Genomic DNA, 15301 nt, shown 5'->3' on the forward strand with positions numbered 1-15301 from the left:
TAAAATCTATTTAATATTTGTTATCTGTAATACTTACGGAAAAATCGCCTGTGCACACTGCACACCTTGGTGCACACTTATACACCCTGTATAATTATACACGATGCATACATTAAAAGAGTGACGTGTGATATAATTGTAATAGGTAATAAAAAAGAGTGTGTGTACTTTTGTACACGCGTTAGAAGTTAAGTTCTTTGGCGTATGAAAAAAAAAATACTAGAATATACAATAGTTATCAATTTTCATACCACCTAGAACTAACTTCATGCTGTGAAATTTAGGTGTCGGTGTGCGCGCATTGTGAAATTCACTCTCATCATTTTTCTCCATCGCGCCAAAAGAAGTATAACTTCAATAGGGAACCAAGATTAAAATCCCTTTCCATAGTAACTTTACATCACCAATTATATCAAATATCATATACTATATACCTTTGCTATATTTACTATATTTTACTATAATATTATATTTTAATACTATAAATGCGAAAGTAACTCTGTATGTCTGTTACGCTTTCCCGCTTAAACCTCTCGACGGATTTTGATGAAATTTGTCGCAGACAAACTTTAGACCCTGAGAAAGAACATAGGCATACCTTTTTTTTGCGAAATATGTACCACGGGCGAAGCCGGGGCGGACCGCTAGTATTTAATAAAAATAGGTACAGACTCGATTGTTAAACGAATAATAGAATGTCAATGTGCTGTCAATGCAAAGAGTATAATGGTGTCAATGTCAATTGGCTTCAATACCTACCTAATGGAAGCTACATCTGTATTTAGCTCATGAAAATAAAAAAGCACTTTATTTGAATATAATAATAAATGAACTCAATCTAATTTGATGTAGGAAGTTATTTTTACTTTAAAATACACAATATATGAAGTGTGATGGCCACAACAAGTTATCAACATGACGCAGATGGTACGCGATTGTTTGTATATTTAAAACAATTGATAATCTTTAGCAAATAGATTAAGCATAACTTAACATAACATTATTTTTGTGAGTTCAAATCTATAATTATGTTTTTCTAATAAAGCTTGTACAATTCAGCTCAGATCTTGGTTAGCGCGAAAAAATGTGACGTCTCGGTTCTCCCTTGCTTTATATCAAGTCTATTTTCAGGAAGCAAGTTTATACCAGCTACTCAACGTCCCGATGGTACATGGAGGAAACCGCGGCGGGTTAGAGACGGCTATGTGCCTCAAGAGGAAGTTCCACTGTATGAAAGTAAAGGAAAGCAGTTTAAAGCTAGACAGACCACTGGCTTGCCTGTTGGTTTGACTCCAGAAATCGTGGCTGAAGCGCGGAAACCCAAGAAGGCCGGCGGAACTATTCAACCGATCCCAGGAATGATTATCAATGTGGAAAAGAAGAAAAAGAAAAAGAAGACAGGTTGGTTTTATTATTTATCAATTTAGTTTTGTGGTAAACAGACTTCATATTGGCTGCTTGTATGATGTAGGATGCAAATATAAACATGCTTCCCAAATTTCATTTATATCAGAAAACTATAAAAATGGTAATCATATTAAGCTATGTCACAATAATTTTAAAAAATCTTATTAGAATTTTTTGTGGTAATTTACAAAATAGGATCCATACCCATTTTTTTATGGAACCGCATGGTATGATCGGTATAATTTATTATTAAAACCTCAGTTTGTTATAAGATCAAATGAAGGTAGTTATAAAAAAATCACTAAATTTTTATTGAAATTGAATTAATCAATGAAAAATTAGATCTATTCTTACATTTTCTTTTTATTATTTCTCTTTTGTTTGTGCATTCTTGTAATGTTCTTATTTACAGGAGCAGAGGAAGTTGCGGAGAAACTGTCAAAATGTGGCATAACAGAACCAACATTTAACGGCCAATCATCACAGCCCTCTTCAGACCCCAATAAAAAAATAAAAAATCTTAGAAAAAAGCTCCGAGACATTGAAACTCTGGAGGAGAAGATAAAATTAGGCACCCTTACCCTCGACAAAGATCAAAAGGAGAAATTATCAAAGAAAAATGAAATCATTCAAGCAATACAAGAATTAGAAAAAGCTAGTGTTTAAGAAAAGTCATAATATTACGTTTTAAATTACTCAATTTTAATTAATTTTCTAAATGAAATATGTGCATGAAATTTATTTGCACTTGTAAAATAAAATTATTTACAATCTTGGATGTGTTTTACTGTTTTGTAAGTGCTAGATGTGCTTTTCATTATTTATTTAGGTGACATTTTAGGTTTGAAGAGAAGTTGAGTAGATGTTATGTATCAAGATTACTAATAATTTTGTTCAAACATCATCAAAATATATTCAGGAGGATTTGTCTCAGGAATAATGTAGTTTTATACAGGTAGGGAATTTTCACAATTACCCATTCATGTATAAAATTTTTGTGAAACTTTGTTAGGCAAGCCAGTTTCTCTAATTGTAGAGAAGAGACTAGTATATTACATCTTTACGAAAATTATAAAGCAGAAGACTTGTTTGTTTGAACGCGCTAATCCCGGGAACTACTGGTCAGATTTGAAAAATTCTTTCGGTATTAGATAGCTCATTTATCGAGGAAGTCTATAGGCTATATATCATCACGCTAAGACCAACAGTGCGGGTGAAACCACAGAGCTCAGCTAGTATTCTAATAAACAATTTTAATTCTAAATGCTATAGAACTGGGAATAATGAAAACAGCTGGTACAATAGATAACAATATAATCACTGATTAAGTTACAAGTACATGATGTTAATGTTTTCTGCAAAAACAATCTATCACTTCAACTTGCAAATAATCATCTCCTTTGGTGCTATGTTATATTCATTATAAATAAGTTATCATCTTTATTTCCTTGTGGTTACAACTTAGAAGAAACTCTGCAAAGAACAATGTCATTATTTGAAACAGAAACATGAAAAGTGTAAGAAGTAGTTAATATTTATGTTTTCGGCAGTCGTTTTAATCTCATAAATAATAATGTACTTTAAACTTATAACGGAAAATTTATAGAAGTATACTTACATAATTAAACACTTATATAAATTCGTTCCTTGCCTTTTGCCTAGCGTAATTTCCTAAGCATGCTAGAATACCAGTCACTGCGATACCAATTCCTAACATAGTTGCTAGGAAATCGCCAAAATCGTACCCTTGTGATGCTTCCACCTTCGTGATGGCAATCAAACAAAATACCAAAAGTAACAGTTGAACATACATTTTTTCGAAATTGTTTAGTTTCTGAAATCTCTAATCTTTGTTCTTATTGCAAAACAACTGCGAATTATGAAAATGAAAATGAGTTTCAATTCGTTTACTTTTACGTGTTGCCAAACTTGTTTGACAAGTTTATTTTGTCATAATCTAAGAGCAATAAACCTATAGAGTACTTATATCGAGCGTATACAATTTACATATATTTGTTTCTCTCTATCTAAAGAAAACGTCGTATGAAAGAATGAGACAGCTATAGACAACAAGCTACGTTTCAACATAGTCATGGCACCATTTTTACTATAGGTACGTATTTAGATAGATAGAAGGTGATAGTGATGGGATGTGCTTCAATCGATAGAATCGTGAATGTATTTTGCATTTACGGATTCGTGAAATAATAAATAAAAAAAAAACAAAACTTATAATTAATTTCAGTTGAATACATTATTTGTATATAATAAATGCGAAATTATGCCAGAATGGATGTTATTCTTTCACTGCGGAACCGATTACAATGAAATTTTGTACATACACACATAGGTTAGGTTTTATCCCGGAAATCCTACGTGAACGGGAACCGTGCAGGATTTTCTTTAAAAACGCGGGCGGAAAGCTAGTATATTATAAAAGAAATTTTAAAACTTGAAATGTAATTTAAAATAAAGAAGGAAATGATGATAAAGTTAAAGGAGTGAGGAGAAAGGCACAGTCAGCATGAAGGAATCATGCAGCATTTTAACAAGTTAATAAAAGGACAGTCTTAATGAAAACATTTTCCTAACATCCTACTAATAAAGCGAAAGTTTGTGAGGATGAATGTTTGTTACTCTTTCACGCGAATACTACTAAACCGATTACAATGAAATTTGGAAAAATTACTTTTGATCCCGTAAATCCAACAGGAATGGGAACTATGCGGGTTTTCCTTTGAAAACGCATGTATACTAAGTATGTATTTCAATAGTAGTTTCTCATCTATGAGAATTGTCATTTTATCAACCGTTTTATTTTCACATATTTAGGTACCTACACATTTAAAGTAACTTATGTGTAAAAAATTTCAAAATAAAAATTCACTCTCTTTAATCAAATGTATTTATTATCTAACTACAGGAACAAAAAAAACGTAAGCGTAAGATTGCACAATTCTTCCAGAGTATCCATCTTGATAACACGCAGGCTCGAAATGCAGTGAACACAATATAGCAAATTGTGGCGGCGTCCAATCAACTCATGTCTCATGTTTTATACCCATTTTTTATTTAGCTCTGGAAATCTAAAACAAAATGAATTTATTAATAATCTGAAAGAGAAATTAATAAACAACAAACGAAAACTAAAACACATAAGGCAAATAAAACAACCACGTGGCCGTTTTATTTTCCTGCGGTAAAACATTTACATCTATTATTTGCAAGAACAACTACATAATATAAATCTGATATAAGAAACAAAATAAATAAATCAACGTTAATATGAAATAGATTTTTTGTCATAAATCGATAATATACGCTAGATGTGTTACAACACTACGGTGGTAAACAAAATGCCAAACGTGATATTATTGTGACATTTTTTAAAAATTATTTCATTATTCTATATTCCACAACCCCATAAAGTGGGTAAATGTTACAGTTACAACATAAAATTACAAAAAAGCGCTTGATAAAACCTTCAAATAGGTTTAAAACATAAATATTTATCAATTTGCTGAAAATCACTTACCGATGGAAAGATATTTGCACATTGTTTTTATCCAAAACTCCCATTCGACTAGTGATAGCCGGTTGATAAACATACAATAGTTATTTTAGCACACTGACAAATAAAAAGAAACACTGTACACTTTATATTTTCTAAATATTTCGTTAAAAACACTAATTGACACACTGAGCCCACCAGCTGGTTGGAAAACAAACTGACTGCCGGCGCGCTACGTTTGAAGACAGTGCAGATACTCTATCGCTATCTCAATCTGGCTTATGCTGTTATTGACTAAGAGTAAGTAGTAAGACTAGATTAGAAAATATGTATTTTGTTCTGTCTCAATATAAGAACTCTATAGGTTTATTGCTCTTAGGTCATAATTTATTTACTCCATGACAACACAACAGTCAAAATACAATTTAAATTATATTAATATTATTCTGCTGTGTTGCATCCTTTTATTATATTTTATTTATTAAATTATTTGACATTTTGTAAGAATATCAGTTCATATTTTAAAATAGGAATTGGTTATTTTTGTAATAGGTAATCATCAAACGCTGAACGCATCAATTTTGGATATACTTATCAAATGTCAATATTAATTCGATAAATGTCAACTGTCAAATTATGGTCAAGTGCTTGTGCTTGGATGTAGCAAAATTGGCTATTTTTATTTTTAATAAAATGATTATCGTGAAATAGATCAGTTGATTCGTTTATTTTTTTATAGTAATGTAATGTGCATATAATTAGTTATAAGGGAAATCGATTTGTTAGCAAAAATGAGTGGGAATGGTGGTAAGGGTTTTGGTTTCGCTGGGTTCTCGATGCCCAAGCGGAATCCCTCGAATGTGTCGTTACACGCAGTGCCTCCTCCTACGGCCATGAACAGCGTTCCTCCCCCGGCGGGGCTGTCGAAGCAGGGCTATTCAACTATGAATGCTATCACGCAAAATGCTATGACCGGCAATTGGGGGACCTTGGGAAAGAAACGCTCAAAGACAGAAGACGAGTAAGTAGAGTGAACATTAAAAAGTAATCTTTTTTTATTTTTATTAAGTATTTAAACTTCAAAAATTTATAGATAGACATGGGCGGATACTGCTGATAAGGTTCCGCATAATGAGTTTTCTCAAAGTGATGTTCATTGATTTTTTGTTTGTAGGATAGATTAATTTCAAATATGTTATTGAGATGAAAAACACTAGCAAATCTAAAGTAACTTTAAGTTTATATTATAAACAAGTTAATTTGAATTGCAGATATTTTGACGATGATGACGAGCCTCCAACACCAGCTCTAGCATACATCCCGGCACCAGGCAGCCCCAGCTATGACATGGCTAAGTCTCATGTAATGCAGTTTTTGTTGATTTTATAAATTGAAGTCTAAACTAGCAAGTTGATAGATTTTTGTTATTACTCTGAGTGTCTTTCATTATTTTCACCACAATAACATCACTTGTCTTTAAATTTTAGCATAAAGATATTTGACCTTGTAGATGGCCATAAGCTTAGTTTTATTGTAAAAAGCAAAAACTAACAAATAACATTCAGAATGACTGTCACAAAAAGGGTAAACTGTAAACTTCAGGGCAAGCCTTCTATCAATTTCATGAAGGAATAACACAATATCTAATAAAGATAATGTAATAAAAATCAATACATAGTTACAGTAAAAAGTATCAACCAAATAAGTAAAATAATCTTTCATTTTCTAGGACAATGAAGAAGAAGATCCCCTTGACGCGTACATGGCTGGTTTGGAGCAACAAGCGGCAAAAGACATGAAGACAAGCAAAGAGAATGAAGCAACAGGCAAGGGTGAAACAGCCAGAGGCACGCGGGGAGATATTGATGAAATGGACGATGAAGAAAGCTATTATAAGTAAGGTTTACTTGTTATTGGTAGTCGCAACTATTAAGTATAGAGAAATGGAGTGTGATATTTACAATTATACAAATTATACAATTCATATATAAATATGGCAAATTAAATTGCTTATTGCTATTACACAAGAATTGTGTTTTATGTAATTGTAACTGTAAATTCTAAATTGATCATGGAGATATTTATGAGCAATTTATTTGTTTCTCTTATCCATGTCATTGCCAAAGAGGTAGTGGAATTAAAATATTATGTATCAAACAATTTTCATTTCATCCCTATTTACAGATATATGGAAGAAAATCCACTTAGTGCTGCAGATGACACTTCAGACGTTGAAATCGAGTATGACGAAGATGGCAACCCCCTTGCTCCTCCCAAAAAGAAGTTCATAGATCCCCTACCTCCTATAGATCATTCGGAAATTGTATATGAACCATTTGAAAAGAACTTCTACACCCCACACGAAGATATAGAGAAACTAACACATGAACAAGTTGAAGAATTGAAAAATAATTTAGGTGTACAGGTAAGGGGTTGAAATTGTAATTAATTAGAACAAATATTTTTATGTTGGCATTTAACTTGACGCAATTAAGATAGAATAATTTAATTTTCTAATTCTCTCAATCTGATACTAATCTCAATGTTCAATGAAACATTGTCTTCTTGAAAGAGTAGTAAGTATGTTGTATGTTGTCCAATTTTAATATCTATTAGTTCTTCATTTATATTTTACATTCGTTCCATGTCATGAAAATACAATTTGTGCTATAAATATAATATCTTTAATGATTCTTGGTGTTTTTATAATTTTTGGTCATATCCAGATATCAGGACCTGAACCACCACGACCAGTCAGCAGTTTCGCCCATCTTGGCTTTGACGAACAGCTAATGAAAGCTATCCGTCGCTCAGAGTACACGCAACCCACACCTGTACAAGCGGCCGGTGTACCCGCCGCTTTATCTGGAAGAGATCTTATTGGTAAAACAACATTTAAAAAATATTCGTAAGATTTCATTAACCCTTAAATTGATTTCGTCCGTTTTAAAAGACATAGTATTTACACACATGCTGGCGCTGTTATGGCAGACCTAAGCTTCGCTAATCGGTATATTGGGAAGAGACTAGCTATGTCCTTCGCGTACATGCAGGTTTTTTTACCAAAGCCATGTACAGTCGCGAATGGTGACCATTTGAAAATTGCAAAAAACGGATCTCTTGACTCTTTTGATAAAATTGATAATATCTGTAAGTATTTTGGCTATTTTGCTTATAATGTTATATTATTAGTTAGAATACGATTGTAAGTATAGTATTTTGACATAATTTTGACATATTTTACAATATTTGGTATACAAATATTCGTTTATATACGATGTCCCATAAAACGGACGTTGACAACTTGGAGTATATACTAGGGTATTCTTCACATGTCCTATGTAACGGACGTTGCCAATAAGGCCCTCCATTTTCAACGGAATAATTTTGATATATTTTTCTCTATTTTTATTATATTTTACAGGAGCATGACTTGGCAATCAATAAAAAATTCCCTCACTACCTCTGGCGGAAGCTGAAGAGTCTGGCGTTGAGTTGAGATGTCGATTTCGAAGGAAATGTAGACCTACAGGAGTGATTTCACTATGATAACAGTGTCAATCATTTACCCCCAGCACCATACCTTCGGAATTATACGACATATTGATTTGAGACACAATGAAGATTCAAAAAGTCAGAATTTTTACCATCAACAAAATATTATTGCTGCAGAATTACAGCCATTACATGAGGTGTGAGATGAATCTTCCCTACTTCTCAGTAGTTCTTCAGCCACAGCATCATGTTACTTACCAGAAATACCACCCAATGTTTGAAAATTTAAATAATATAATACCTTACAAATTAAAAAACAGGCAGACAATGGATATAATATATGCCAAAGAATCCAAAAAAAGCGATTTAAATTTCCTGTTCGTTTTGGTACTTCAGGCATGGTATACGACTTCTTTGCATACGATGAAGCAAACACATTTCAAACTGTACAATTTAGTGAATGGGAAGAGGACTTTCTTGGTGTATTAGATAAGTTCTCAGGCTATGTAATACTATTTCTATTCCAATTCTTAGCATATTCTTAGGCTGTGATTTTTAGTACTGTCGTTTTTTAAAATCCATTATTTTTAACGATATCGTTAAAGTTTTAACCAACATTTTAAGACAGACGTTTGAAAAGCTTATTCTAGATCCTCCATAATTATAATTTGATAATAATTTTGAATTACAGAGTTGAAAATGTGCATTGTAGTCATGTACCACGGTTGCAGGAATAATGTACAATGTCCGTTATATGTGACGGTTCGAACATGTACATATAATTGGCAATGTCCGTTTTATGTGACATAGTGAAAACAATAGAAAAAATTAAAATTTTTAATTTTTTTTTTCATTTTCCTCTTTTCTATCCTAATTCCAATACGTCCTCCAAATTTGGACATTATAAACACAAGTTATCTAGGGGTGACAATTTAAGGGTTAAGGCCTTTGATTTATTTGCCTTTACGTAATTTGTTAAATTTATTTGTAAAATTTTAACTATGCATGGATAAAAATAGACTATTAATTTTAAATGTAATGAATTCATACTTGACTCGATAAAGATCTTTTTCGTAGGAAAATTACAATATAAATATAGGGGTGTCTCAAGGGTCTATTGTTGGTCCGTCAATGTTCCTTTTATAGATAACTGAGTAGTGAATTTTCAAAATTTCTAGATTTAAATTAAATTTAGGTTAGATATTTGAGATCATAAAAACACAATGTTAATAGGTATTGCTAGAACGGGATCGGGTAAGACGGCGGCGTTCTTATGGCCTTTGCTGGTACATATCATGGATCAAAAGGAATTAGCACCCGGCGATGGACCTATTGGATTAATTCTGGCACCGACGAGAGAATTGGCACAACAGGTCAGTAAAAAAATAATTTTAATTGAATATACTGTGTGGACACATTTGTTTTCAATGGAAAAAAGATGTAATGGCCCTGTTTTTTTTTCTAGATTTACATGGAGGCGAAGAAATTCGGCAAAGTGTATAATATTCGATGCGTATGTTGCTATGGTGGTGGATCGAAGTGGGAGCAGACAAAGGCGTTAGAAGGTAATAATAAAAAATAAAAAAATCAGATTAAAAAGAACAATTCATAAGATGTAAAATAATGTATTTTATGAAACTTTAAATTTTTACACTTAAATATTTTTTACTTCTATTAGCTTAGCATAATTCCTATTAGCCTTTGACATCATTCAGGATCGAATTTTTTTGCTATTTCTATTTTTTCAAATATTTTTTGGGTTATATAGGGTTGTTTTGTTCATAGGTGGTGCTGAAATCGTCGTAGGCACCCCGGGTCGTGTTATAGACATGATAAAGTGTAAAGCGACCAACTTGCAGAGGGTCACGTATTTGGTGCTAGATGAAGCGGATAGAATGTTTGACATGGGTTTTGGTAAGTTAATTTATTGTAGCCGGGTTATAAATTAGGTTGATTCGGATAAGAAGTGTTTATTTTTGCGGGTATTTTGATGGATATTGGATAAATTTTCGATTTTTACTCTACTAAAATACTCTGTTAAAATATATACCTTAAAGGAAACATTGTCTTGCTTTTTTCAGCGTTTTTCAATCGAAACTATGTGGTAAATTTCGCCTACGACGTGAAGTTGAAAAATTCACCCCGCATAATCGAATGTGTCTAGTCTATGGTTTACCGTATATAAACGTGCGTTCCTCGTTCGCCCGCAGAGCCGCAGGTGCGCTCGATCTGCGCGCACGTGCGGCCCGAGCGGCAGGCGCTGCTGTTCTCCGCGACGTTCCCGCGCCGCGTGGAGCGCCTCGCCCGCGACGCGCTGCACGACCCCGTGCGCGTGCAGCACGGCGCCGCCGGCCAGGCGTGCCATCTGGTGGCGCAGCACGTGCGGTATGTGCGCCACACCACACTACACACACCACACCATATCACACCACTCCACACACACGCAGTGTCAAAACACGACACTCAACCCTACGCCACGTCACAACACGTCACTCAACCCTACGCCACGTCAAAACACGACACTCAACCCTACGCCACGTCAAAACACGACACTCAACCCTACGCCACGTCAAAACACGACACTCAACCCTACGCCACGTCAAAACACGTCACTCAACCCTACGCTACGTCACACCACGCTACGCCACGACATAAACATTTGCAAACGAAAACGCAATACGCATATACAAGCGTATACGCAAACGCAATACGCATATACAAGAGTATACGCAAACGCAATACGCATAAACAAGCGTAAACGCAAATGCCCCGCATCACACCGCACCGCACTGCTACGCACCTCAACTCAACGCATAACAACACAATTTAAATAATGTAAATAATGCTTTCAAGAATTTTTAATACCAAACATTATCATCAACATCATTTCTAGCATCACACTGTTTTGTCACTTTTATTGTGCTGATTTGTCAATCACCAAGTCAGCCAAACCATTAGAGGAAAGGGAAATTATTTCTCTAAACATATACGCCTGCCAAATATTATATTTGACATTAACTAGAAATAATTCTTACAGCATATTCAACAAACCAGAAGAAAAATGGCCGTGGCTACTGCACAATCTCGTTGAGTTTTTGTCAGCGGGTAGCATTTTAATATTCGTTACCAAAAAGGTTAGCATATAAAATAAAGTAGGTAATAGAAATAATTCCGTGTTGTACTGTAATGTTAATAGATTGGAAGGTATTATTTGTGCTAAGTAAAAAATAAGGTACATATGAAGGCGGAAAACACAGAAATAAAAATTACTCATCTGCCTTAATTAGAATCTGCCTTGTTTTCTAGGGCTTCGATTTATAATGACAAAGACTTATATTCTATCGTAAATTTGTAACTTGCAGGGCTGTATCAGGACTGATTCTAACTTCTGTTTATTTTTCGTATAGCTAGAAGCGGAACAAACAGCTGCGAACTTGGGCGTGCAACAATATGACGCACTATTGTTGCACGGTGACATGGAACAAGCTGACAGGAACAAAGTGATCACCGCGTTCAAGCGGCAGGAGCAGAACATACTTGTTGCTACTGATGTTGCAGGTGATGATGATGATAAATAAAGATTAAAGATATTTTGTGGAATATATACATTAGTATTGCATAGATATCGTTAATTTTGGTGAAGATCAAATGTTAATGAGGTTTATAAAATGGTCTTTTGATTCGGATTTCATATGAGAATAAGTAGTTTATTTCAAAGCTTTTCATTACTTTCGGATATTATCAAATTATAATAATAGTTACAATAATGTTCTTCGCGACGGTTTAGGATTGAGAAGAGTTTTGAAGCATTCATCAAACATTCCATTTAACATAACTTTATAAAATAAGTAAATTGGTATTTAATCTGGTTTTTCAACGAGTGTTTCAAAATGGTCCTTCGAGCCGGATTCCATCTGAAATTAATGTTAAAAAATGTTAAATGTGTAGTAGGTAGATTCAATTACTGTTTTTTTTTTTAATTTTACATTCCTAACCATGATAGAGCTTGGTCCTTCGAGCCTGATTCTCTTAGCCTTAATTTTTCGCTAATTTTCACCACGTTTCTCATCAGCTCGCGGTCTTGATATCCCGCACATACGTACCGTGATCAACTACACAGTAGCTCGTGACATCGACACGCACACGCACCGCGTGGGGCGCACGGGGCGCGCGGGGGTGCGGGGGGACGCGTATACATTGCTGGCGAGGGATAAGGATAAGGAGTTTGCGGGGCACTTGCTGAGAAACTTGGAAGGTGCTCAACAGGTAGGCGAGCCTGGAGTACAGTAATGTTGTGGCGGTCACAAAGCTGGCCACGGATACAATTAAAATTAGTGTGCACACGACGCTTTGCGGCGCCGCATAGATTTTACCACCCGGCGAGAGGCGGGCGACATGAACAATAGCTACCGTAGTTCTAAGTAAATCGACGCAGCGTCACCGCAGCGGTACCGCACTTCCGCCGCAACATGTCGGGTGCTCTCTACTTACTAATTTTTATAAAATTACTTTTGAAAGCTAGTTTTTCGATTTAAAGATTAAGTTATTGCACTTTTCACTTTTTTGTTTAATATTTATTTGTATCAGACAAATCGTTCAAAATAGAAAGATGTTTCAAAATAAGGCAGTAAAATGCATACAATTTTCCTTTGCTAAAATCCAGTATTTTTAATAAATAGGAAGTTCCCGAAGAATTGACACAATTGGCGATGCAGTCCGCTTGGTTCAGGAAGTCGCGTTTCAAGAAGGGAAAAGGCAAAAACTTGAATATCGGCGGCTGTGGTTTAGGGTAAGTTTTGATTTAATTTTTAAAACCAGAAATATTTTGGTTCGTTATGTGACTGCAATTTTTACTAAATGCCACTTGTCATTATTCTTTGTGTTTAATTCTTCTTCTGTTTTTATTAGTAGTCTCAATAAATTTAGTTTTAATTTCATAAATGGCACTAAATCGACGAACACCTGTTAGAAGATTTACTTTGTATGTCAATAGATGGCGTTGAATTAAATTCACGAATATTTAACTAATCAGCTCTTCTAAAATATACTTCGTGTTTCAATAGATGGCGTTGTATTGAATATACGAATATTTAACTAATCAGCTGTTCTAAGGCTTACTTTGTATGTCAATAGATGGCTCTATATATAATATAATTTTTGTATTTATCTTAGGTATAAAGAGAGGCCCGGTCTACCCAATGTGACAGAAGAGCCAATAGTGAATGTTCCCAGTGGCGGGCCGGCCACCGACAGACTGGCGTCGCTCAAACAAGCCTTCCGCTCGCAGTACAATAAGGTAGGTTTTGCGGGTAGATATAGAAAAAAAGTCGAACTAGTAGGTGACATATAGAAAAAAAAATGTGATGTGATTTTTGAAAATAGTAGGAAAATAGTTTATTTGAAAGGATTTAATAACTGATCCAAAAGAAATGAATATCGTTAGACTTAAATGCGTGTATCTTCTGAATTATGTACTATTGTTATCAAGCGGATGTTTTCCTTTCTTTGTTCTAGTGGCCACTTGAATTTCACTTAGCGATTTATATTTTTGGCAATTGTTTTTAGCGGTATTTCATGAAAAGGAAAAATAAAAATACATAATTCAATTAAAAATACTTAAATAAAGTTTGTCTTCGATCTTTTAACGATTTCTGCTGGAAGCGACATTTTATTTCATTTTTCGGACACTTTATAATAATTTTTTAGGGTCTGAAAAATAAACAAGAATTTAAAATAGCATAAATTAATTATAATGTCATCGGTGTCTTTAATTTTCTTCCAGTTTCTGTCTCAATTTCGCTTTTACATTGATTCTTTTTGTCAATACAATTTGTTTATAAGTATATAGTTTGGTACTTTAAAAAAAAATAAACTCATCAATTTCATATATTCCCCAGTTCACAGCGTCCACGGACCACTCGTGGGAACAAACTCGCGAAGTGCTGCAGCCCGGTGTGAACGCGCCCGCACAGCCCGAGCGCACGCGACGCTCTGGCAAGAAGAGCCGCTGGGAGTGATTATATATGTACCTAAATATATGCGTGTTTTATTTACCTACCCTCGTTTTTTTGAACATTTTGAATACCTCTAATTTTATTCATTTGACCGCTTCTTTGGTACAGTGGTTAACGCGTGAGCGTAGAACAGGGGTCGTAGGTTTGATTCCCGGTGGAATATAGAAAAATGTCTCGGTGGCATGACAAAGAAGTCAATTCAGACTCCTGGTTCTTGAAATTAGCGCGTTCAAGCAAACAAACAAACTCTTCAGCTTGGTAATATTAAGTATACAGATGACTGAATATAATTTAGGTAGTTAATAAAAACTAGACGTGTAATAAAGACATAAAGGCTCGTTCATAACGGCTTTTAATTTATTAATGAATCAGCTCAGGGTGCGTTCATATATTACGTAACGCAATTTGGGGGAGGGGGTCTCGTAAAAAGTTAAGATGCGTTACTGTGATACAGAAAAGTACGTAACAAGGGGGGTGTGGTCAAAAATCTCCAAAAATTGGGTTACATAATACTTGAGCTCTCCCTGATTTATTCAGCTGCAACATATTATAATGTATAAAATGAAATAATATACATTTGTGTCCCTAAAAATTGAGAATGGCTAGATTGATTTTGATTTGAATTTGCGGGCGGAAAGTAGCCATAAGAAACTGAAAATATTTATCACAAATATTAATATTATGTAAGTAGGTGATACGATGTGCACAGACTCATCTAATTTGAAATAGAAATTATGACAAAACTTTCGCCTTTCTTCGGTACTGCGGGAAAACTCGGGTTCGACTCCCACCTCATGATTAATTTTTTTCTGTTTTTCAATGCAATAAACAGCTTTGCAGTTGGTTATCACTTAGGTCTTAGAGAGCCTTTGAG

The 15301-nt window shown here is 34.4% G+C and overlaps 2 protein-coding genes and 2 long non-coding RNA genes across 4 annotated transcripts; 3 read left to right on the forward strand and 1 right to left on the reverse strand.

Moving 5' to 3' along the window:
* Nucleotides 1–743: 743 nt before the first annotated feature.
* LOC123696162 (partner of Y14 and mago) lies at nt 744–2180 on the forward strand. The gene is made up of 3 exons (XM_045642215.1): nt 744–927; nt 1132–1401; nt 1820–2180. Exons 1-3 carry the CDS (start codon nt 894–896, stop codon nt 2071–2073), a joined length of 558 nt encoding a protein of 185 aa, XP_045498171.1. The 5' UTR covers nt 744–893; the 3' UTR covers nt 2074–2180.
* Nucleotides 2181–2704: 524 nt separating this feature from the next.
* LOC123696271 lies at nt 2705–3347 on the reverse strand. Its single transcript, XR_006752050.1, has 2 exons — nt 3026–3347; nt 2705–2880 (listed from the first exon to the last, which is right to left on the reverse strand). It is a non-coding gene; the product is annotated as an uncharacterized LOC123696271 (long non-coding RNA).
* A 2205-nt stretch (nt 3348–5552) lies between these two features.
* Nucleotides 5553–14449, forward strand: LOC123696308 (ATP-dependent RNA helicase DDX42). Its single transcript, XM_045642415.1, has 15 exons — nt 5553–5939; nt 6190–6280; nt 6648–6814; nt 7103–7343; nt 7645–7801; nt 9647–9786; nt 9879–9978; nt 10199–10327; nt 10624–10798; nt 11451–11547; nt 11821–11971; nt 12486–12679; nt 13093–13202; nt 13586–13709; nt 14311–14449. The coding sequence occupies exons 1-15, from the start codon at nt 5710–5712 to the stop codon at nt 14428–14430; spliced, it is 2226 nt and encodes a 741-aa protein (XP_045498371.1). The 5' UTR covers nt 5553–5709; the 3' UTR covers nt 14431–14449.
* Nucleotides 7850–9254, forward strand: LOC123696310. Its single transcript, XR_006752059.1, has 2 exons — nt 7850–8068; nt 8343–9254. It is a non-coding gene; the product is annotated as an uncharacterized LOC123696310 (long non-coding RNA).
* Nucleotides 14450–15301: the final 852 nt, after the last annotated feature.

The sequence above is a fragment of the Colias croceus genome, chromosome 12 (assembly GCF_905220415.1).
Source record: "Colias croceus chromosome 12, ilColCroc2.1".
NCBI classification, from domain to species: domain Eukaryota; kingdom Metazoa; phylum Arthropoda; class Insecta; order Lepidoptera; family Pieridae; genus Colias; species Colias croceus.